Here is a 25,478-nt window from a genome sequence, read left to right as displayed (position 1 = left end):
GGCCTAAGGGGTCAGGGTGTGTCTACCCTGCCCCCTTTTCTTTTTTTAATGTTTTTGCTTGTGACTCGGTTTAACCCACTCACAAGATGGCTGCCAACACTTCCTAGTTTGAAGTGTTGGCAGCCATTCAGATTTCAGGCACGAGATCGGCAGGGGTCGCAAATCCACAGCAGTCACAGTTGTATATCTGAGAAATCTTTACATTTCTCAGAAACTACTGAATGGATTTACACCATTTTTACGTAAACGTGTTTTCTGGACCTAGAGCTACCTTTTTGCCAAATTTGGTGCACTTCCGTTCAGCAGTTCGGCTGTAGCCTTGTCTAAAGTTTCCTATGGAAATTAACATAGAGAAAAAGCGTTCTGGGACGCCACCTTTTCCTCAGCCCCCACTTGACGCATCACCACACAATTTTCAAAACAGGAGCTGAAGTGAGCCTCAAATTAGCTTTTTTAATTTCGTGAACATTTGTCAAACAATGCCAAAGTTATTGGGAAATCAAAAACAGCTTTTTAATAGAAATCAGGTCCTAACTATAACTACCTACTGGCTACCACCAGTAGGGAATGCAATATATGTCATACGTGGCCACACTAATTTGATTTTGCCTGTAGACCTTTGTGTACCCCCGTCAAATCTGGAGACACCACTGCAGGTAGACTCAGTCTTCTGCAGCTGTCTCCACCAACATGTTTTAAAGTCTATCAGGCATAGAACTTTAGTGGTGGAGGCAACGGTCAACTCCACAATTTGATTATCGCAATTTGTTCTGTATTGGTCTCATACTAGATTCATCAGCCACAGAAAGCCCAAAATGCCACTGTCTGATTGGTCTCCTGCCAGAAAGACCATGTCACCCAGACTAGACACACCCTTCGCTGGCTGTACCGGTAGAGTGCATTCTTTGTAGGGTTGGCTACCTTATCTTGCGTGTATTCATGAACGTGTCCCAAACTGTCTGGAACAGCAGCTCATTCTATCTCATAACATCTGTTCCATATTCCTGGTTTAAACTTATGCCTAAAATTGCAAGGACCTTCTCACTTAGACCTTCAGATAGAGTACGCGTTGTACGCGTTAAGAGTATAATGAATCAATCTTCAGTCCACTCATGGATCCCTCTTCAACACAAATGTATCAATCAATCAATCAGGGGTTTATCAAGCGTGCTACTCACCCGTGAGGGTCTCAAGGCGCTGTTACGTTACCCTAATCTGTTTTGTAATGTTATTCCCTATCACTTCGTTATCCTGTGGTCTGATGTTTTACATTATTTCATGGTATGACCTGTTGTGTTATGTTAAATCATTTTATCAAGCGCAGGGTTTCATGGGCCTACAGTAAATGAGGCGGAAAAAAGACCTTCTCTGCTCAAAAAGCTGGAAAAAGATCCTCGTTTTAATTTAAATCCTGGATTTAAATTGATAGTGCATTTTTATGTTTTTCGTTTGCTTGGCCTTCACAATATCTATAAACCATTTCATATAGGTCAGGATTGTTAGCGGAGCAATAAATCAAGAAAAACGGGTTCCAGTGCCTGATTAAAAAAGAAATACACACACAGAATCCCGTAAAGCAGCTATGAATCTTAATACAAAATGTTTCTGTCGTCCCGCGGACTACCAAGAAAGTGAGCAAATAATCTGCTGGTTTCCCGCTTTATTTAACAACTGTCAGTCTCACTGATGAGCATGCACTTGTGTGATGGGAGCTTGTCCTTCAGTTGTACGACGTGGGTTCCCAGTCACTCCTTGATACTTCGCTTAATTTTCCCCTCTTGCCATAATCCTTGTGACGTCATGACGTTACCATCCCACCATAGGGGTTCCCATATTTAGAAACAAGTGTTACAAGTTATGGTTATATCGATAAGGTGTGTGTTTGTGAGTGTGCATGTGTGCATTTGTGTGTGAGCGCGTTCATGAGAGAGATACAGAGAGAGAGAGAGAGAGAATGAAAGAAAGAAAGAAAGAAAGAAAGAAAGAAAGAAAGAAAAAAAGAAAGAAAGAAAAAAGAAAGGAAGAAAGAAAGAAAGAAAGAAAAAAAGAAAAAGAGAAATAAAGAAAGAAAGAAAGAAAGAAAGAAAGAAAGAAAGAAAGAAAGAAAGAAAAAAAGAAAAAGAGAAAGAAAGAAAGAAAGAGATGACTGCAATTCGGTTGCCCATGTGATATATCTTTCTGTGTGTCTTACTGAAACTTAAGGTATACGTTTTACTACACAAAGCAAAAATGATTGTCATTGTCTATGCTTGTTCTGCTTCCCATTAGTGCCTATCAAATCTGGAAGAAGTATGTTATTTTTATTCTGTGAGGGATGCAGACACATTGGCCCACATGCATCAATATCGGCTTTTGCGAGTTCTAAATTGCGAAAAATTACGATTCGCAATTTAGAAATCGCAAAAGCCTATGCATGAATATTTTTGCTTTTTTTTTTGCAATTCTGTAAAAATCGCTATTTTTACCGATTTGCAAAAAAAATGCACATTTTCAATTGCGAATTCACAATTCCCATTCATTCCTATGGGCCAAAATGCCCATAGGAATGAATGGGAATTGCGAATTCACAATGTGCAATTGCAATTCATCAATGCATTTCAAGGGTGGAGAGGGGGGTCAAAATGACCCCCCCCGCACCCATGAACTTTTCAGCATAAGTTACATACACACATGTCCTAATACCCACAGCCGGGGATGTTACCGAGGATGGGCTGCAGGCATCAGGGACAAGGGCAAGGAGAAAGTAGAAGGATAATGGCACTATTATCCTCTAACGTTCTCCTTGGCTGGAGAACGTCAGCAGGAATTTGCCAAGTGATTTTGATTAAGCAACCTCTAGCGCGCATTGCGAACATCTGCATTCAAGTCACTGATCCATCTTAAGTGGTCGAAATTGCATCACGTTCATTCCTGCGAGCACAAAAGGGCAGGAGGCTATGACAAATAATTTAGTATGCACTACTCAAGATCATACTTGATGTCACAAATTTGGATTTTGCATAAACCGATGTTAAATGCTGCATATTGAGCGCCGCCTCAATGATCCCAGGTACGCACGCTTACAAGGCTTGTTACCCTTCAGCCCTGGATGCATCGGCCTTGTCTGCTCCAATACGTCAAGTTTCAGTCTCCCCAGATGGAGCCCTGATTCCTTTGGAAAAAAGAGCAGATTAAAACGTGAAGGAAATTGCTTTATCAACCATGGGGATAACATATGCAGAAGCTGCTCCCTCTGTGGGCTCAGGATCAGGATGATGCCATGGCATGGCAGGACACAAAAGGGCATAGTAAAAGTGAAGTGTCATATCATCCAAGTCAGCGATTCTTAACCTGGGGTCCGCTGACTACTGGGGACCCACCACACCTACTCAAGGGGTCGACGGCTGTTTAGAAAACTAAATAACATTAACAGACTGATAAGGGTGTATACATAAAAAAGGAAAATATAAAACAGAAAATGTAAAAACTCTGTAAATATTAATGAGGTTTAAATGGAAGGTTAAAAGGTAAGATAGTATTTGTATCTTGATTTGTGGGAGCAGTGCAAGTACAGTAAAAAAAAAAATACATTCATTGGTGGTCTCAACTGAAGCCTCAACAAAAAGAGAGTGTGCATTAAAAGTGAAAAAAACTAGTTATTAGGCTAGAGACTAGCATTTTCCTTCTTTTTTTTAGAATAAAACTAAATATTAAAAAGCTAAAATGTTACCCTTAAAATTAAAGTTTCAATTTTCGTAATAAATAAAGGTTTCAATTTTTGTATTATTTTGTCTGTTTGTGAATTTAATACGATATTTCATAATTTTTGTATTTGTGCGATGCATACTGCTTTCTGTATTTTTGTGTATTGCTTTGAAGTTCACATCATAGAAGTTGCTTAGGTGGGGTTCCTTGGCTTCCATTAGTGGCTCAAAGAGGGTCCACAGAAGTCAAACAGTTATGAACTGGATGATGTAAATGTAAGTGTACTTATATAGCGCAAACCTGTCACCCAAAGGGCATCCTGGCGCTTGCTTAGGGAACCCGTCCTGGTATTCCCCTGTGAGAAACCCCGGCAGGGTGTCCACAAGGTGAAAGCCAGGCATCCCACCGTGAGGGGCCGTAGTGGAGATTAAGCAAGCTATTGCCCAGAGTTGCAGAGTGTGACCCCGTGATTCGAGTAGGCACCGGAGCGAGAATTGTCGAGTCCGGGGAATTTTTGAGCCCGAGACCCGCCGAGGTGGGGAATCGAACCCTGGTCCACGGTCGATCTCAGCCTCCGGGTCTGCCGCCTCTAACCACTGAGCCACGCTTCTCCACAGACGTTAGTTTGTTTTGCAGCTGCTCAATTTAGTAGTGACAAAGTGTCTCCCTGCTCGGATTAATGTCATAGTAATATTTATGACCCCTCTTTCAGAGTCTTTGCACTAGTTCAATGTTAACCAGCACATTTTCTGGGCACAGACATGCATGCATGGCATTGAATGACAGCTATCCTCACTAAAGTCCTCATAAAGTGGCACAGTAATACCACAGTCGGTATCACCAATAAAGACCAGCATGGCTACATCTATGCCAGGAAATTCTGAGTTTGGCTGCTGGAATGGGGAGTAATATACGGAGACTGGTTCTAATTCCCACATGTTATTCTCGTCGGTGATTTTTCTTCATCCTTTGAGCAGGAGACATACTGGAGGGGAACCTCACGAGCTGCAGCAGCCCTGTCACATGAATGCATGGCTTGTAGTGCAGGTGCGGGCTGTGGCTTTTGTTAACAACAGTCTGAATCAGTGTCACAGAGACAGAGAACATTACTGAAAGGAAGAGACAGTCGAGTACACTATCTTAGCTTATTCTAGGTTTATAATGTTTTCTGTGCTATGTTTTAAGCTTGCTGCTCATGGCTGTTTCAGGGTTTGAGCATGTTTAAGGCACTCATTGATAGTTGCACGCTAATTCGGAGCACAAAAAATCCCTGGAACTTCTAGGGTGTCCTTGTGGTTTTTGTGCCCCATGAACCCCCCAACAAGCCTCCAAAGCTCTTAAAAAGGATACATGGCCGGTAATCGGGTCCTTGTCGCTGTTTCCCTCCCGGAGCAATACCGGCATTTCAAGAAATTATTAGAAGTACATCAGACGTCCAGCTGTTTTCTGGAAATATCTCAGCGGACTCGAGCAGCCTTTTTCTCTGAGGGACTTTTGTGGTAATGAGGGGCAGTTATTCCCCAAAACACATGAAATATTGAGGACATTGCAAATGGTAATGTTAATACCGGGCCTGCCTTTTCTGATACATTTTACCGCCGGGGCAGACACAGGGACCACCGGACCAGCACAGATTTTGGGATTATGAATGCTTCACGTGTTAATATGCGTCTTCTCAGGGATATGTTCTCCTCGCTATTCCTAAATATTCTTAATAATCTGGCTATCAATTGCGAGAAAATGTCTAATAATGTCTACCACCAGTGCCCATTGCATTAGACGGTACGTTTGTAGGAATGAATAAACTCCCTGTTTGTTACTTTTTGAGTGTTATGCTTTTAGGACACGCCACTTGCCACACTTGCACCAATTCCTAATATGGTTACATGGCCCCCTTTGGTTTTTCTTTGTTTCTTTGTTTGCCCTAAGTTGGCAGGGTATGCCCAGATGTGGGTCCCTTGCTCATTTTGCCACTGGATTCAAGCTAGTCTGGCTAATGACGGCTGATTAGCCAGAAACCGGTGCCAGGATGCTTGTTTCCGGTCCAGGGAATACATTGCTTGGCAGTTCAGGCTGGACTGTTCCCATGAGGCACAGGGTCAGACTGATTTGCATATGGCTATTTCTGAACTGGGTTGTCGGAGTGAGCTAAAGAATGATGATGGATTAAACCCCGATCAGTTGACTGGGGGTGATCGCTTGCAATGTTTAACAAGCCGCCCATCATCCCTTTTGGTTTCGCTTTGTTCACCCTAAATTGGCAGGGTATGCCCAGACGTGGGTCCCTTGCTCACTTTGCCACTGGATTCAGGCTAGTCTGGCTGATGATGGCTGATTAGCCAGAAATCGGTCCCAGGATGCTTGTTTCTGGTCCAGGGAAGACATGGCTTGGCAGTTCGGGCTGGACTGTTCCCATGAGGCACAGGATCAGACTGATTTGCACCTGGCCATTTCTTAACTGGGGTGGCGGAGTGAGCTAAAGAACGATAATGGATTAAACCCAGATCAGTTGACTGGGGGTGAATGTTTTGCCAACATGTAAGGTATGGAAGACAATTTTTGAAATTAGCTGAGTTGTAATAGCATTGCGTACCCAAATAAACATGGTGGCATTAATGTGATCTTTACTACTTTGCTTTGTTTTGTCATACATACATTATTTCACTTCTTTACACATTCACAGTAAGAGCATGGTTTATGGAATTAGGGGCCAGATGTACTAATATACAGGTCACAAGAGGCAGTCACAAATTGAACACAACTTTTTGCTACCAGTGTGTATTGAATGAATAGGTTGCCTCAAACATAGGAAATCGTGGAGAGTTTCAGAACGACTTTCCGTTGACAGCAATGATATGGATGGTGGGCAGCAAGATCAGCAGATCACTGTCACTGCATTACAAAATGGGGTACTTTTTTTAAGCAGCCCAATGTCAATAAAGTAAACATGCTTGCTTTTCTTTTTAATAAAAAGTGTTTCCCATTTTTAAAACATCAACACCAGTAGAAGCACTGCCTGCTTTCCCTGACGTTGCCACGCTGATTCCCAAAGGGGAAAAGGTGGAAAAGTGATCCTTAACCATTAGTGGATCAGCAGCTATCCCAACATTGTAGTCAGTAAATGATGATTGATTTGCATCAGAAAATACGTTTGCAAACAACTGATACATATGTTACCGATTCACAGTTTTAAAGCAACACCAAAAACAAGCCCCTTTTAAATTGTGAATAATTTCTAAACTCAGCTTGCGAATCAGATGAACCTTCCCATAATGCAAAATTAGTTTGGGACTTAAGAAAAGTGATTTGACAGTCGTAAACCCTGCAATTTAGTGATTTTCTGGGTTTGCAGCTGCTAAATGATTTTGTACTCGTAGCTCTGTTCCATAAAATGTGCAAATAAAACAATACTCTTACAAGAAGCACACAACTTACCAAAGATCATCAGATACAAGTTCACATAACCGAAACAGTTAAAAGTCAAATAAGAACTTTCTAGCTATGATCATTAACAAACAAAGAAATGGGGGTCACCGCCCGTCACAAAAGTTACTTCCGTCCACAAGTTTGTCCCACAGGATGGCCTTCATCCTTTGTTTCAATCCCCTGAGGATACAATAGGCCAATGCCTCAACTGTGGGTGGGATCTTTGTGACTGGTAGTAGGTCCACTGTCCCCTTACAAGTTCCTATGGCGAGAAAGAAAGCCAGTCGCCCTTTTGCGGCCTGGAACTGTGGCAAATGCATAGTGGCTACAATGACCCCGCTACTGGATGCTAGTGACCCAGTGAATTATATCTTTTCGTCCTGCAGTGGCCAATATCTTGGAATGTTTGGTGGCTTCTGCTCCATGAAATCTTAGAGCGCTCTTAATGTGTACATGACTTTCAAGTGGGTTTGCAAATTCACTGTAGAATGAAATCAGTTCTGAATTCAGTGCTGTATGACCTAACGATGGTGGTTGATCTCAGCAATGTCTCTGTTCTGATTTTACAGCGCCTATCTGCTATACTTAACACCATCGACCAAAACATCTAGAGATTGGAATTACTCGTCCACACGATAGATGGTTTCAGTTATTCCTAATTGGTCGATCCCACACTGTATCGCCTCCAATCTTTATATCAATAGTTCATCAGATCAACTATGGTGTCCCTCAGGGCTTATTTATGTTCCCTGGTGGGGTCTAATATCTATTTGCCTCTCCCATGCTGACGATATTTAGATTCTGCTTAAATTAAGGGTAGACTGTGGATACAATAATGTAGCCCATCATTCATCCCTTACATTTGTTTGCAATTTAAAGGGTAAAACCTTATACAATGTGAGACTAAAAGATGCAGAGGCACTGGTCGATGAGCAAGGCTAAACCTGTGGGACAATACTTTGGGCGTCCAACTATGGGGTTCTGCTCTAATCCAAAACGTCGAATTATGTGGTTCATGGAGTGCAAGTTAATGCTGCTCCTTTCAAATGCTTCTTTCAATTAAAGGTGTATGGACCAAATATATCATGCATAGAGTAGTAGAAAACTATGGTAGACCAGTGCTTAATTTGAGCCGGTGGTTGCAGATGGGAGCCACTCATTGTTGCAGACCGAAACTTAGGTTTCCTCATCCAACATTTCCTGAGGCCAAGGGGGAAACACACAAGGGGGAAAGAAGGATGAAGGGAAACATTTAAAAAAAGTAACAATGGGAGAAACTAGAAATCTGTAAGAGTGAGACAAAGGCCAGAGAGTATCTGGTAGTGGATGAAAGAGGCATGGGGTGGAATACAGACTAACAGACTAACAGCCTTGGTATCTGGCATGGAGACATTTAATAGCGGCAGCCGAGGTACTTTTACTGAACAGAGATTTGGCTACCGGCACTCACTTTTTCACAAATTAAGTACCATTGTAGGTGCTACTGTAAGCCCCAGGCTGGATTCTGCCAATGCACTGCCATAGGTGGTCTTGGAGATATTTGGGGAAACCACACTTTTAAAACAGTAAAAATTCTCTGGTGATCAACATGCTGGTTCACACATACTACTCTGTTTTTGAATGCTGATGGAAGGCAATTCGGCATGAGTAATTTTGTACAGCCCATGTGATTTATGCACCGATCCCTATTTTAAAGGGAAACTTTACTAATTGAATCTACCTGAGTTCTGTTTGCCATTTTCCAGATCACCAAGGAATCTCTATCTATATGAATCATGAACATAAGGTTATATCCCTTTCCCCCTACCATATAACACATTAACTGAGACATCCAACTTATTCATGATGGCTGTCAAAGGTATATCTACACACCACTTCCTAGCTAATTCCTATATAATATTGCTCCAGAATTTCTGCACAGCGGGACACTCTAACAACACATGGAGCCTGTTTGCACCCACAAAACAGCAGTTTGGAAAAAATCTCCCCATTTATTTTAACCATATTGTTTCATTTATTGAGTTTAGAGTACATTATAGATCAAACATTACGCAAAAGTATTTCATTCAATATTTTGTGGCTGTTATAGGATGTGTATTTTGACAATTAAATTAACTTATCACCTATGGTTACTTGGTCCATCTTGACAAAGACCAATATGGCCTTCTTTATAATGTAGTACTAATATTGTGCAAACTGTGATCAGAAAAGTAAATTTAAAAGACGTATTAGTTATTTTAGGGGTTTCTGACAAATAGCTCACACAGGTTGTCATGGAAAAATTAAAAATCTGTAAATTCTTTAACAGCAATTTGAAGGATAACGAATTTATCAAATATGGGCAGGAATTATACTGTTAAATCTTTAATGTGTAATGGATTCTCTGTGAAGATGTCATGGTCATCATTTAAGTTTTCATCCAGAAAAAGATTCGGAGTATGTAGATTATTTCAAAAGCCAGTGCATCAATGGTCATTCAGAATACCATGTTCCTATGTCTTTTCCTGACTTACTTCAAGAAAGCATTACAATTTAATTAGATTGTCTTGAAATACCACAGGTGACTCTATTGAGCAGTCATATATTTGATTTTAAGACTATATCATGGCAGGGCCATGCAAAAAAATCACCTTTCATTACATACATCACACATTTCCCTAAATCAGCTGAATTCTTCAAGACCACACACTAGTTCATCAACGGGACTTTAAGAATCCTCCAATGTATCTGGGCTTCATGTAAAAGTATTGTTGTAAGGTGGTTTATTAGTAAAGGCAAGTAGGATGCTACACTAAGTAATAGTGAGCAGACAGGCTTAATTTAGGAGATAGGTGTGTAAAGCATTTAAAAACACCAATACATTAAATAGGTAAGACACAACACACAGTAAAAATCTAACACCAGTCTATAAAAATAAGAACTATTTTTATGATTATAATGACACTAAAATTACAGAAATCCAATGTAGGGAACCATAGATATGATTTTTAAAGATTATATAGATTCAAGTGCTTAAAAGCTAAAGGCGCCAACTTGGGACATCTGGTAGCTCTGACCGGGACAAAGTCAAAGTTTCAGGCAGACCGCCATGGAGCGTGAGTCAGATACAATGAGCCGTAGGGCCCAGTATAGTTTTTACTTTCTGACCTAGTCACTTTTTCGGAGCTTTTCACTCTCAACGTCGAGCGAAGCTCCTCACCAGGCCGGTTCGCGGGTCAACGATGGCGGCTAGCTTCAGCACAAAGCCTAAGTAAAATTCTGGAGGTCTTGGAGGTCTGGAGCTTTCAGCAGGACAAACTTGAATTTCAGGCTGGGTTACGGTTCGACGTCAATGGCTTGACTCTTGGCGACGGGTTGGTCAACTTATGAAGCTTTTTCACAAAAAAATTCCAAATGAGTGCAACCTTCTGGATCATCTTCTTCCAAAAGGTCGTTTTGAGCTCTCGAAGGGCCCACAACACCAATCCAAGGTCCCAGCTGTCTGAGTTGCTCCTTGGGAAGTTGGGACTTCAAGACACAAAGTGCCCCAGACCCAATTTTTGAAAGTCCGCTGAATACGGTCCAGCTGGGTTTTTCTTGGTGGAAATGATGCAGGTGGAGCTCTTTCAACCTGTTGTTTTTAAGGAGCCCACTCCTTAAACTTTTAGAGTCAGGCAATGTCCTTCTTTCGCTGAAGCCCAAAGTCTGCAGAAGATATAGTCTTTTAGAGTGCAGTCCTGTTGGTGCAGGCCACGGGTTCAGCTGGGCAGTATTTCTTCTACTTATTTCTTCCAGGCAGGGATCTGATTTTCTGGGCAGCTCTCCCACATTTATCAAGGTTTCTGGGCTGGCAAGCAGGCCCCCTTCGACCAATGGGGTGCAGGGTCTCACCCTCAATGAGGACCACTTCCCCTGAAATGTATTTATTTATTTATTATTTATTTATGTGTCTTATAAAGCGCACTATCATCTTGCAGGCATCCTGGTGCTGGTGGCTCAAAGAGGGCGGAAGTGTCAGACAAAACCGGACAGAACGGGCAGATTACATATACTAAGGAAACAGCCAAGTTTTAACCTTTTTTCTAAACGGGAGAAGCTCCTTGATATGCCTAATTTCGCACGGAAGCAGATTCCAGAGCTTAGCCGCGGCCACCTCAAAAGATCTACCCCCTGATCTGGTCTTCCTAAACCTAGGCACTCTCACCAACCTAGCCGCTGAGGAGCGAAGCAGCCTGGTTGGGGAGTACCAAGCAAATTTGGATTGCAGGGGAAGAGGGCCTATTCCATGTAAGGCCTTAAAAACGAGACAGAGGGCCTTGAATTGTACCCTCTGTCGCATAGGGAGCCAGTGCAGCTTCGCCAAGGCCTCTTGCGCATGTGCCCTCCTCGGAAGCCCCAAAACCAGCCTAGCAGCCGCTGATTGTAGTCTTTGGAGCCTATCCAGAAGGAAGCCAGGGGACTCCAGTAGCAAGGCATTACAGTAGTCCAACCTACTGAGGATCGTACACCTTGCCACCTGGGCACGCGCCTGAGATGGTAATAATGGCATGATCTTCCGCAAAGACCGCAAAATGGCAAAACAGCAGGAGGTCGTCTTGTTGACGTGTGTATCCATGCTGAGCCTCTGATCAAGCGTGACCCCTAGGTTGCAAACTAATTCCACTGGCCGCACTTTAATCTCTGTCTCAGGAGGCCAAAAATTCTCTGGAAATGGCCGGGAGATCTTATTCCCAGTGCTAAAGAGCGCCTCCGTCTTCCCAGCATTAAATTGGAGGGAGTTGTTCTTTAGCCAGCAATACGTATCACGCAGGCAGTTGTGGAATACTTCCACAGGTGTAGAATCCTCTCCCTCAAAGGAGAGGATCATCTGCGTGTCATCCGCGTAGTTTATTATTTTAATTTTGTAGGCTTTAATAAGGGAGATCAGAGGACTCAAATATAAGTTAAAAAGAATGGGACTAATTGCTGATCCCAGTGGCACCCCGTGTGAGACCTTAGAAAAAGCCGATTGAAAGGGAGGCAGGGACACCGCCTGCTGTCTGTCCTGCAGAAATGATCGAAACCACCTCAGAGCGCTACCTCCCACCCCAGCATCACTTAAGCGGCCCAGCAGGATCCCATGGTTAACCGTGTCAAAGGCGGCAGACATGTCAAGCAGGATCAAAACCGCTGCTTGTCCCCTGTCTGCACGCCTTTGAAGCTCGTCCACGGCGATGACCAGTGCTGTTTCGGTTCCGTGAGCGGGACGGAAGCCAAATTGATCTTCCTCTAATAAGTGATGCTGTTCCAGATGTTTGGAGAGGGTTAAACTGACCCAGCACTCCACAATTTTGGTAGGAAAAGGTAGCAGAGAAATGGGTCTGTAGTTCTTGGAACAAACCGGGTCTAAAGAAGGCTTCTTCAGCAGGGGAGCTATCACCCCCTGCTTCCACTGGGCTGGAACCACCACCATGGCAAGAGATTGGTTGCAAATTAGGCGGAGAGTGGGAAATAATTCCGTCTCAAACTCCTTCCAGATCTTAAATGGCACTGGGTCCAAAGGCGAACCAGAAGAGATCCCCATTGCCAACCCGCTAAATGTTTCTTCCGTAAGTAGCGGGAACTCTAATAGAGGTTCACCCAACGACCAAGCCTGCTCATTGGTCTTGTCTGCCAGCGCCCCATGACCCGTGGCCAATGGACAGTCAGTCATAGAGGAGTCCTCCAAGTCCTCAATGATTAGCTCGATTTTCTCCTAAAAAAATTGGCAAGATTCTCACAGAGTTCCAGAGACGGAACAATGGAGTTCTTAGAACACTCAGGGTTAATAAGACTGTTTAGTACATTAAAAATGCTCCTAGAACTGTTGGTATAATTACAGATCACAGAAGAGTAGTAGTCAGCCTTAGATTTCCTAATCTGGTTCTTATATTCTACGATTTTAAGCTTCCACTGCGTCCTATAGGATTCCTCATATTCGTGCCTCCAACATCTCTCCGCTTGTTTACAGCCACGCTTCAGGTTCCTCAGCGTGTCGTTAAACCAAGGGGCAGAGATTTTCCCTTTGCGACTATGAACTTTAAGGGGGGCATGAGAATCCAGCACCCTCGTAATCTTAGTACAAAGTGAGGCATAGTTCTCCTCCGTTTGTTTGTCCAAAGCAAAACACTCTCCCACTTCTAACACCACGCCGTAGGACTTCAGTCGGGCAAGAGCCTTCCAATCTCTACACTGAAACTCCTTAATCACCTGTGGAGTCTTTGTCTGAGAACCCTTGCTATTGACATAAAATTTGACAAGGGAATGATCTGTCCAGTCCATAGGCAGGGTTTCCCCCATAACCACCAAGTCAGGGGCACTAAACACCAAATCCAGAAGATGCCCCGCCAAGTGAGTGGCTTCAGTAACTTGTTGATACAATCCAAAGCTTTCACATGAGTGAAGCAAATTTGCTAACCCTACATCCAGGGAAACCATTTTGCCAAAGTATAAAATCCCCTAAAATTATCAGATTATGATGGGAAACTGCCATATCAGTTAGGGTCGCTAATAGCGATTGTTGCTGCTGAACGCTAAAGGCCCCTGGAGGCCTGTAGCATAAGACTCCGGAGAGGATAGTCCCGGAACAACTCTGAATAGATAAGCCCAGCAGTTCCATACCCTCAGCCGGGTCCATATCAATAATACCAATCTTCCAAGTGTCGTTGTAAATAACCCCTACCCCCACACCCAGTGAAGGATACTCTTGTCCCAGAAAGCACTGTTCCTTAAAAGCCAAAACAGAGAAATTCTCTCCTGGAGCTTCAGGTCTGACTAACTCCCATTCAGCCCCTCTGCTAAGTCAATTACAGGGGGGCTCCCATCTGGCTGGGAGTGCGGGAAGAGTTGGGTGGGCCTAGGTTCTGCCCTAAGTGTCTTTCCCTCTTTGAAGACCAGTTTGGCTACCCAGCCCATTTCCTGCCTTTTGCTCTGCAACTTGCAGATCTGCTCCCACTAGATGTCTCTTTGTTTCCACTTCACATCAAATCAGAGTAGTTTGGCTCAGCCTGTCTGAGGCTGGCCAACCAGGAGAGGCTGATCTAGAGCTGATTCCAGGCACATCAGAAAATCAAGATCCATAATTTTTTTTCTGTTGTAGTTATAATAAATGCAAATGTGGGAAGTTGTTGAATTTAGTCTAATTATTATTTACACACTTTGAAGTCTCATTTTAGCTCACTCCTGTCAATAGTTAGACTTTATTAAAGTTTAATAAATCCTTCCCATGTTAGCCTATGGAGCTAATGCACTACCGGCGGGACAACTAAATTGGCAGATTTTCCCTCACCAGGGCTTACACAACATATTTTATGATGTCCCTGCTTATTTTAACATAGCTCCCTCCCCTTGGGCCATCAAGGACAGTCCTTAGGGGTGATTTATATGTTAAAAAATAAGGTTGTTTAAAACTTTGGAAATGACTTTAATTCCGATAGCGAATTTGGACATAGTTTTATTTTTTTTAAATCAGCCTGGGTTGGCTTTTAATGTGACAGAAGGCAACACAGAAGTGCACACTTAAGTGCATTAAATCTGCTGTGCCTCTAAACCTACATGCCTTAACATATACTAGGGGCTCACAGTTAGGTTATCATATCAATTGTAATTACACCTAATCACCATATACCTTTTAAACAGCACTGACGATTGGTCTGGGTGGCAGGGTTCAGGGCACAATCAGGTCAGTAACGCCAATATCAGTCATAAAATGGGGGGATCAGGGCACAAAGGATGACTTTCTCACAAGTATATTATCTTTGTTTTCCCTAACTGTTGCTCGAAATGGTACAATGAAGAGGGAAGGTAATGCAGCTTCAATAATGTGAATCAGAGTATCGGAGTTGTTTCAATATTTAGCACAGCTAATGGCCCTAATTTAGGTTATAAGCTTCTTTCTGAATTGTGTCCCGCAATTGCAGTAGAATTCAAGGAAATGTGGGATTGCCCGACTCAAAAAAAAGATAACATTGATTCTGAAATTTGCGATGGAATCATACAATTAAATTACCTATGCGTCCACATTGTAAACATCAGAAGTATAATTAGGGTAAGTCTACTTCTCTAAATACCTACATTCCTATCCTTTAAATGCTTAACAAGGGTGCATGTAGTTTAAGTAGAAAATGCATACCTCAGTGGGCAAGGAAGTTTGGAAGTTGGGGTGGCGGTGTTATTCTGCACTCTACTTTTCAGCAACTTTGAACACTTATAAAACAACTATAAGGGTGATGACCTAGTCTTAAAATACATATTGGATGTAGTATGGATAATGTTCATCCTATTATCTGGTATCGTACGGACTTTGGTGGTGTGTTCTGCAAGTGGTATGTGCAGTTAATTTGTGTCTGATTAATGAAATGTCTTTTCTTGGGGAATACTGTATGCACAACATATTGAGGCAAAAAGCCTTTAGCTGGACCTGCACCACTCGATTCCATTGAGTCGCAGGCTAGGATCCCCCTTCATAGGCTGGGGGTTATTGAATGAGTATGCAGTATGAATATTTCTTAAAGAGCAAAATTCCTACCAAGGATGGAAGTTGGCATGATCTCATACATAAGAGAAATACAACCGTCAGGTCCTCTCACCTGCCAGATGGTCCCCTTGGAGACGAGGAAGAGATACACCATATATCCTGGAATAAGCACCATGGAAGAGAGAGCCATCAGCCAGCCAATGCCCTGTCCCCATGCCGGATAGACATACTTCCCAAGAGTCAGAGGAGTCATTTCTATCACACTGAATATGAACACACCCTGAAGGGAGACAAGATGAAGGAAATCAATATGAACAGTTCATAAGGAATGTTTACTACTTGTTAACCTGTTTGTGGTTGTGCAAGAGGAATAAGACAATATCCAAACCCTGGTCAGAGGAAAATTATAGGAAGATGTAAAAGGTAGTTTCTATTCATTGCTCACTAGCATTTGATATGACGTCATAATGCAACAAAAAGGCCTAAATGGAGCATTTTAAAGTGCGACAAGGAGTTCCTCCAAATTACACATCTGTTGATAGTAGGCAATACAGATATTTGGATACTTTGAGCTGAGAAGAATGACTGACATGGAAATCCAATACTCAGAATGTAATTGTCTGAAGAGTAATCATGGATTTTTGTATTCATTTATTCTGGGAAGTATTGCTTAAAACTCTGTGGGCCTCATTGTGAGTGGTGGGGGTGGAGAAAATCCTGTCTATTACAAGCAGGATCCTGAGGGTCCAATAAGAAATGAGGAATTACTGGTGGGTTAGATAATTCCAGGGACAATTCCCCTAGTAATTTCTTATTTCACTCAGACTTCAACAGCCAAAGTCTCCAGGTGAAAGCAAAGAATTATGCGTTGTTGCCACATCTCCTATTATTCCAGTGAGGACAGTAACTGCTGCTACCTTCCCAATAGGAATTAGGATGCCTTTGCTATGTGAACAGTTCACATGAGTTGGCAACCTATACCCATACGGCTGACCACTATAGTTTCAAGACTGTATTTATTTTATTTATTTAATATTAATGAAAAAGCTCCTGGACTGCCTAGTATTACATATAAAGCATAAGCCCCAAAGATAATTTAATAGGTTAGATAATTGATGGCATTTTTCACATTACCATAGCTAAAATTGTGTGCAACTACACAACATTTGGGGGACCATTTACTAGCAATTTTGTAGAAGAGATGGATCTAAAGTCAATAAAGTTCAGCTCGTTTATGATGTTGAGTATTAGAGGATTCCAGTTTTGCTTTATATTTTTCTGGATGGTCCTCATAAATACAAGCTCTGTTTGCACATTATATTCTTCCTTGCTTCTCTGCTGCTTTCCCCTGTTTGGTGAACTTGTTATTAGAATAATACTTTTGTCATTTGTGTAATAGTGCTGAACATTTGTGATGACAGACCGCTGCCATGCTGTGGCTGTTTACTGAATGTCTCTGTAAGCACTTGTAGTTTGGTTTTGAGGACCAGCCTTAAAGTCAAAACTGCGGCCACAGTTTACTGTCCATATTATCAAAGAGGCTTACCAAAAGTGTGTAGCATATACTAGTGGCCACAATTGTGTTTACCGCATGTGTCTGGTAACAAGAGTAACTTGTTTTTTTGCTAGTGCTGCTTCATACCACTCTTCTGACATTTCTAAGCACTGAAAATAATGTGTTACCAATATCCAAATCAATGATGTGCAATGGACCAACCTTCGGAAGGATGTAAGGCTAATTAAAGCTTGTGATCTTTTGACCTTTGATTTACACATGCATCAATGTGCCAACCTGCTGACCTGAATCCTGGCTGAATTCCATGCAGGCAGACCACTGCCCATATTTCTACAGCATACGTTGGTCATGGTTTTAAGAGTTTGAGGACTAGTTTTGGTCAACCTCCCTGGTGATAATGGAAATGTACAATGAGTGTTTAGCACAGATTTAATCAAACACTGGTGGACATTACACCCCAACTTCTTCCATGACAAGATATCTATGACAACTTTGAATGCCAATACTCCGCAGCTGACAGTATCAACTGCTCACTCCCATGAACTTATACCCCGAACACCATATCACCCATTGGGACCGCATCTCTACGCAAGACAGTATATCGATCACGAACTCCATGCACTTAGGAGCACCCATGGACCGCTGCCCCCATCATGACTTCAACTTGCGAAGCAATACAATAGGTGACGAACTCAGGAAAGTCCTGAACACCTCCATCATCTCGACCTCCTTCCCTAAGGACAGGAAACATGTGGAAGTGAAGCCCTTCCTAAAGAAACCATTCACCGACCCAGCCAAATCTAAGAATTATTGGCCCATCTCTCTGCTCCTCTATCCAGCAAAGGTTCTCGGGAAAATAATCAACCAGCAACTTACTCAATACCTAGAACACAACAACTTCCTGGGCCCCTCCCAATCTGGATTTTGAGTCAACCATAGCACCGAGACAGCCCTGATTTCAGCCACCAATGACATCAGGGGCCCCCTGGATCACTAAGAAACTGCACCTGTCAGCCAGTTTTGACACTGTTTCCCATCACAACCTGATCAACAGTCTCTCCCACATCAGGATCCAAGAAGACGCCCTCAAATGGATCGCTTCACACCTCACCAGTAGAAACCAGAGGATCTGTCTCCCACTGTTCACCTCGGAGCTCAAGAAAATCATCTGTGGAGTCCCTCAAGATTGTCCCTCCGCCCCACCCTCTTCAACACCTATGTGACCCCCCTGGCTGACACCATCAGATCACACGGACTCAGCATCATCTTTAATGCCGACGACACCCGGCTCTCCCTCTCACTGTCCAAAGATGTTGCTAACTGGATGAGAGACAACTGTCTTAAACGCAACACAGAAAATATGGAGGCCCTCATCTTTGGAAACCTCACCTCACCATGGAACGACCCATGGTGGCCCACGGAACTCACCACTCCTGCAACGCTGGCATCATCCTTCGATGAAGAAGCAAGTCAACACATTCTCATTTGTCTCCTTTCACATCATCCACATGCTCTGCGAGATCTTCAGATGGCTCCCAGTCCACACGCGAAGGACGGTCACGCAGGCCCTCATCGTCAGTAGACAGAACTACGGAAATACACTCTATGTAAGAATCACTGCACGCCTTCTGAAGAGACTCCAGACCATACAAAATCCAGCAGCAAGACTTATCCCCGACCTCCCCAGAAGTGCCCACATCACTCACCACCTAAAGAAAGTACACTGGCTCCTGATCCAGAAGAGATGCCAGTTCAAGATGCTAACCCATGCCTACACGGGCTTGCACAGTGAAGGATCAGCATACATCCACAAACAGCTGACCTTCCTCCAACTGACCAGACACCTTTGATCTGCTTCTCTTGACCTCGCAGACACCCCATGGATCCACCAAAGAAACAGCTGAGGACGTTCCTTCTCACACCTGGCTGCCAAGGCATGGAACAGCCTTCCCCTGAACCTCAGAACTGCACCTTCGCTCCAGCATTTCAGGAAGGAACTCAAAACTCAGGCTGTTTGACTGAACATTCCACCATGCAGCAGCCAGCTTCTCCAGTGCCCCAAGACCCTCATGGGTGAGCTGCTGCACTCTATAAATGTCAGACTGATTGATTGATTGATCTAATATCTGGTGGATGCAGATGGGAACACATATTATGGCTCATTGTTGTGCTCCAAATAAAATTAGACCTCTAATGTGTTTCCATGAAATCCAAACAAGGTATGTCCAAACCATACTTACTGTTATCCTGTGACCATGGTCACTGCTGCATATTGATCCTATCAGACTCCTAAGCTTCTTTCAACAATACAAATACTGTTGAACACAGTCTTCACTTCAGCATACAGCAGGAGAGGTGTATTAACATGGTTTGTGTTATATTACAAAACAAACTCATCATATCAGAGAGGGCTCCTTCCTTCACAAAACTGACATTATGGCTTTGCCCAGTCACAGCTATTTGATGTTTACAAGGCACACCTTGCTGTTATAATCAGCTCTTTAAAGAGAGGATGACGATGGATCTGGCAACCTCCACAATTTGACTATTCACTCTACCATTAGAATAATCCAGTTCTCTTGAAGACACTCCTCATCAGTTGACTCTCAACATCGTAACTGCTCAGATGGCTTGTAACCGCATGGGTTCTTCTCTTTCAGCTTTTAAGACACTGCTTTTTAGGGCTGTGTGATCTTTTGGGACATTTGCAATGGAAGGTGACCTCTGCAAGCCCACTATTTGGTTCTACATCACCAGGTTCCGCAGAGCACTATTCTGCTACCTGATAATTTTCATATATGCCTGCAGCCCAAATTACTGTGATGCCACCAAAGTGTTTACACCTTTCCAAAGACACTTAATAAATAAGAACATTTTTAAAAACCCAACCTCAAGATTTCTAGTACAAGTGGATTAGGCATGACATGACCAAGAGTGGTGCAATTGGTTTTCCACATGAACGCGCAGGTACAGTACAGACAAATGCAGGATAAGCATCACACACACACACACATCCACACAGATGCACACACACGTGCATAAACAAATATACATATATACTGAAATACTGCAGAGAAGGCCATATTATGACTTCAGAAGTGGGGTTACTTGGTGGCAGTGGGGTACCTTCTATCCCCATGTGAGCAAATAATTTTGCAATCACTTCTGTAGCCTTTAGATCAGCTTAGGCTTCCACATCATCCAATGGCCAACACAAAGCATACAGTGATAAGCCAGGCAGCTTGAGCTGCATATCTTTTTGTCATATGGAGGGGAGCAGTTCTGCTGTCCAACTACTGTTTCCTGTGTTAGTGGGAGCAGTGTGGAGGGCCAACAGCTTTGGGTACATAACAACAGCTGCTCATAAGAGCCACAATACTCCATGGAACGTAAGTGTGGTGATTGTGGTTTAAGTAAAAGATACATTAGAATTCTTCTCACCTCTCCCCCAAATGATTTGCAGGCTTATGCCTTTTAATACCCTACTCTTCTATGACTCTAATTAATTGACTGTTGCTTGATCTGCGTTATCAAGCTATTTCCGTTATCTAATAGCATTCTTATCCTTTCATATCCTTGAATGTTCGCCTGTTTTCTGCTTTGTGATTTCAGTCTTTACTTGCATGCTACACATTGCTTAACCAAAATCCATCTTACCCTCTTTTTCAAATCAACTCTCCTCCTTCCTAAACAGTAGGCTCTTATTTAGAAATAGAGACTGAGTTATATTTGGGGAGAAATTGATAAATTCTTCATAGGAGGATTCTCAGTGGGTGAAGAATGCCTCATTAAAATGAGATTTTCCGAAAGGATGAAGTGACACTACATCAAAATCAATGCCAGAATGCACAAGCTAAACAACTGCACAATACCAATATTCCCTGTTGTTAAAATGGAACATTATTGCACAGTGATGTCCTACCAGGCAAACAAATGGAGTGAAGTAGGTCCAGCAAAGCTTCCACCATATGCATGGCCTGTACCCAATCATCTCTTCAATGTTGTCATAAAATCTATCCACACCTGGGGAAAAACAAGTGACAAGATAGTAAAACAAAGGGTAAGATTTCTCACTCAATAATGCATGGTGAACATATGTTAGAGGCAGTCCAAATATAAGCGTGACATGCAGGTCTCTTCTGCATGAGCAGTAGCCATGTTCTAATTTTTTCAGACACGGACAATACAAATATCGTCACTGAGATACCTGAATAATTCTCCAGTAACTTCTCCCTCATGTATAAGGGTATAGCTGGCTATTGGGATAATGTTGGGGTGTGTGAAATTTGTGTAGTTTACTGTTGCGTAATTATGCAAAATTTGGGGTCAATTATGCAAAATGCATATCTGTCATATAGAGACATATTTTATCAAAGTGGCAGAATTGCATAAAATTTGGTCTAGCAAGCTTAATACAGAAATTTCAGAAATTAGAGAAATTTGATTTTTTCATTTATAAAAATTCCCTGATCTCAGGAGAGGGGGGCAGGTTGAACTACAAGTGCACCTATCAAAAGTAGTCAATATACATAGAGGGTGCTTCGTTTCTGCATCCCACAGCTGCCATGACAAACTAAGATCACTGGTATTGTAGCATGTAAGTTCCTAACATTTGGGACACTCTTTGGGGTTTTCACATCTACACATTTTAAATCAAAGCAAACAACACCGTAGACTCAGCTACTTAGAAAAAGAGTAAGGTTAGATATATTTGGCGCCTGAAGAAACACAGCTTCTTGGCATAGCTGGGCAGCAAGGCGTCAATCATGTAGACCAGACACAAGGAATAAAGCATAACCGATCTTCAACTGGTCCATATCAGTTTTCAATCTTGCCATAGATTACCAATGTCCATGATTACCAATGCAGAATAAAAGATACACATAGAGAAAATCTATAAAGACATTTCAATATTCCACACTATACTAACTACCCACTATCACCACTAATTCGCTATAACCCAACATGAGCAGGAAAAGATCTCTACCACAGAGTCCTCGGTTGAAGGGCTCACTGGGCATTGCATCGCCCACCCATCATGGAGCAGGACCTAATGATGAAGCATGCCTTGCATCCTAAAAAAGATATCTCTGGTGATCAATGTAAAATGAAAATGTCCTCTTGTTCTCTACCCTCGATGTAGGTTAGTGAATCTTACGCAACATCACATTTTTATGTAAATAGTATAGTTCGGGGAGGACATGTGACGGACCAACAACCCTCTCCCATTCCCGTTTGCTTTTTGATTTAATTGAAATTTTGCCCAGGCCTAATATACAGTAGGGTCCTCTTTTATTTATCAATCTTCTATTTCTGCCCGCAAAATCATATTAGACAATGTAAGATAGAAAGCAGCTGGATAATGTATTTTTTTGTCAGCGGAATTCCAGTGGTGATTCGAATGAGGGTCTTCAATTTAGATATTGTCAGACCAAAGCATATTTTTTGGTTCTGATGGAAGAAGTCAAATGGTTGTGAACATGCCTTTATATGCTTGTTAAATTATGTGTACTGAGGTCGAATAAATACTGTTCCAGAAAATATGTTTGTCAATTATCTCATCTGGAGGGTCAGGAGACATTCTGGTACATCCTGGTTACAAACAGATTGTGATACAGCAGAACAGGACTTTTGTTAAGATGTTCAAATAACATCAAACTAAATTCTGATGGACAATTGTCTGCAATAAACTGTATACAAACTACAGGGCATCAAAAACGTTTCCTCAAAAAGATGTTTTTTTTTCTAGAAAAGATAATATTACCAGCCGTCCTGGGAACCCAAACGAATTAGCCACGTTGGTAGCTTTTCTGGAAGCACGTTAAAATGATAGACCTAATGCATATGCAGACTTAAGTAAAATGAGGCTATTGTATGGTTAGTGTACTACCCATGGTCTGATGCATGCGTGCTTGCATGCATATGCACGTGAGTGTGTGTCTCTGTGTGTGTGTGTGTGTGTGTGTGTGTCTTGGTGTGTTTCACTGTGTGTGTGTTTTTCACTGTGTTGTGTGTGGGCATGTATAACCCACGCTGTGGGGACTGACTCTGTCCTCAAAGCATGGGCTAAACTTCTCAGAACCTGATAAACACTATCTTTGTGAGGACCAGTGTGTTGTGAGGACTGATCGCAGTTGTGTGTTAGGTAATTTTGAGAGAGTGTATCAAAAAACTAAAAGCGTTGTTAGATTTGCTTTGGTCCGCTTTTGCGTGGAGTTAGCATAGTAATTGCACAATTCATTACAGTCAATGTTCGGTCCTCATAATAATAGGTATGTTATTTTCTGTGTCTGTGTGTGTGTGCCTGTGAGTGTTGGCATGCATCTATGAGACATTTTGTAGGTTTTGAGCTTATGATATTGATGCGTGCTGCCTGGCATGTGATGAGTATACCTGGAATGCAAAGGCAATAGAATGGCAAACTATTATGACATCTCACACATGATGGTGTCACCCAAAGATGATTGAGATTACTGCCACATAGTGGCAATCACTGGTACATGATAGCAATTCCTAATAACGGAAAGTAATGCCAGACATACAGTACCAATACCTGCAATATGATGGTTATGTATGAGCATATTAGGAAGTTGCTTTGCATGTAAAGTTGGCAAGGTGATGTTTGATGTTTGGCAGCGACATCATTTACTAATATTGAAACGAGGGTAAATGGAGCATTTTACGAAAACGTCTTCTTAGATGCATTCTTTGGCCCTACCACATCTATACATGTCATCACAGTGTTGCAGTACTATCTTTGGCAAGGACAAGTAAGTGACTCCATGTAATCACCAACTTTGGGAACATCTAGTTTAACCCTGGATCTGGCCTATAGAAGGTGATTTTAATTTGACTGGTGGTGAAAAGTCCTCCAAACTTGATAGTATGTCCTAAATCTGGAGATGAATCAAGAAGTGGTATTTCCACAATCATTCAATCATATCAAACGACTTTCATTACCAAACATCTCTAAGTAAAGCCCATACACTTTACCATTAAGAAACGTAGGTTGGCATGTGTAAACTAAGGAAATACTGACAGACAGCAAGTTCAAAACTCTGTAAAATATACCCTACTTTTTAAGGATTGCAAGCAGTAGGTGTGTGTGAATACTGGCATGAGACATTTTATAGTTCCTAGGTGAAAGGGATAACATATTTTTGGAGTTGTAACAATGTAAAAGATAAGAACCAGCTGCAGAGAAGTGGAATTAAACATTTACCATAGCACCAGGAAATGGAAATGGTCTCAAAGAAAACCAGGAAAAGTAGACACATCCCACTGGCCGAGTAGTAGTCAAATAGCTTAAACACATATATTCCACCCTAAAGAGGAAGAAACAGGGAAGAACAGGTTAAATGAAGAATGAGTGTCTAGGTAGTCAATTAAAAATGTAAATTCATAATCTGCATGACTAATACTTTACAAGCAGGTCAGCATTGTTTTGTCAATCGCGATTCATGAGAATATTCAAACTATTATGAGTAAAAAAACATGTAATTTTGCCTCTCTAGTACTGTAGTGAGATGCGCATTATGAGGCGAATTCAGGGTACCAAAATACATGCTTTGCAGTGGGCTGTCTGTCGAATATTATGGGACATCTATTGCTGCCATCTGGATATAAATGAAGATGATCCAGAGAGAAAACAACAAGTCTGAGATTATTTTAAATAATATAAAACTGGACATAACTGATTGGATGTGTATGAACATCAGCGACTCTGCACAACAATGGACGTAATCCTGTTTATCAGACAAGTAATAGCTGAATCACAGCTTCCCCAACTTGGCAGCAACTACTGACCACCTACAACTCCAGGATCCAGCCTTCTAGAACATACATAACCCCCATCTAAGTAAAAGCAAACACATCAGTATTCTTACCACCTATTTAGCAAACGTAGAACCAGGTGGCACCAGACAACCCTCTCAATAATAGATTTTAACCGCTTGCGCGCTACCGCGTTTTCCCGCTGTACGCGGGGAAATTCAAAAATGGCTTGTTTATGACAAAGCCAGCTCGTCATCCGCGCAGCGCAGGTAACACAGATGACGAGCTGGCTTTGTCATCAGCGCCGAAGGGGTTAAAGGAACATCAACAAGTATCTAAAGAACTGAGAATGGAACCCAACCAACATATGTACAGGCTATGTTCACAATAAAATGGACAATATTTATGATAAGGCTTCTTTCAGAAAAACTAAGAGTGGAGGCACATGTATAGAGTAGTTGATCCTTTTATGAACTTTGAAGCTTGTAAGATGACTGTTATTGCATCCATTTTGTCTAGACTGGGCTCTGCGAATGCAATATACTCCGGCTTACCTGATGCTGTGTTGAATTGACTCCAGGTGATACATAACAGAGGAGTTAGGCT

At 42.2% G+C, this 25,478-nt stretch overlaps 1 protein-coding gene across 1 annotated transcript in view; it reads right to left on the bottom strand.

The window, feature by feature from the left end:
- The window catches only part of LOC144809515 (sodium- and chloride-dependent GABA transporter 1-like), a 357,006-nt gene that overhangs the window by 5,996 nt on the left and 325,532 nt on the right, over nucleotides 1-25,478 (bottom strand). The window contains exons 11-13 of the mRNA XM_078673719.1: nucleotides 24,322-24,424; nucleotides 21,022-21,122; nucleotides 15,696-15,863 (exon numbers count right to left, since the gene is read on the bottom strand). Of these exons, the coding sequence (XP_078529845.1) occupies nucleotides 15,696-15,863; nucleotides 21,022-21,122; nucleotides 24,322-24,424 (372 nt within the window). The remainder of the gene's footprint in view (nucleotides 1-15,695; nucleotides 15,864-21,021; nucleotides 21,123-24,321; nucleotides 24,425-25,478) is intronic.

Source organism: Lissotriton helveticus, chromosome 1_1, assembly GCF_964261635.1.
Source record: "Lissotriton helveticus chromosome 1_1, aLisHel1.1, whole genome shotgun sequence".
NCBI classification, from domain to species: domain Eukaryota; kingdom Metazoa; phylum Chordata; class Amphibia; order Caudata; family Salamandridae; genus Lissotriton; species Lissotriton helveticus.
This window is presented reverse-complemented; position numbering and strand designations above follow the sequence as displayed.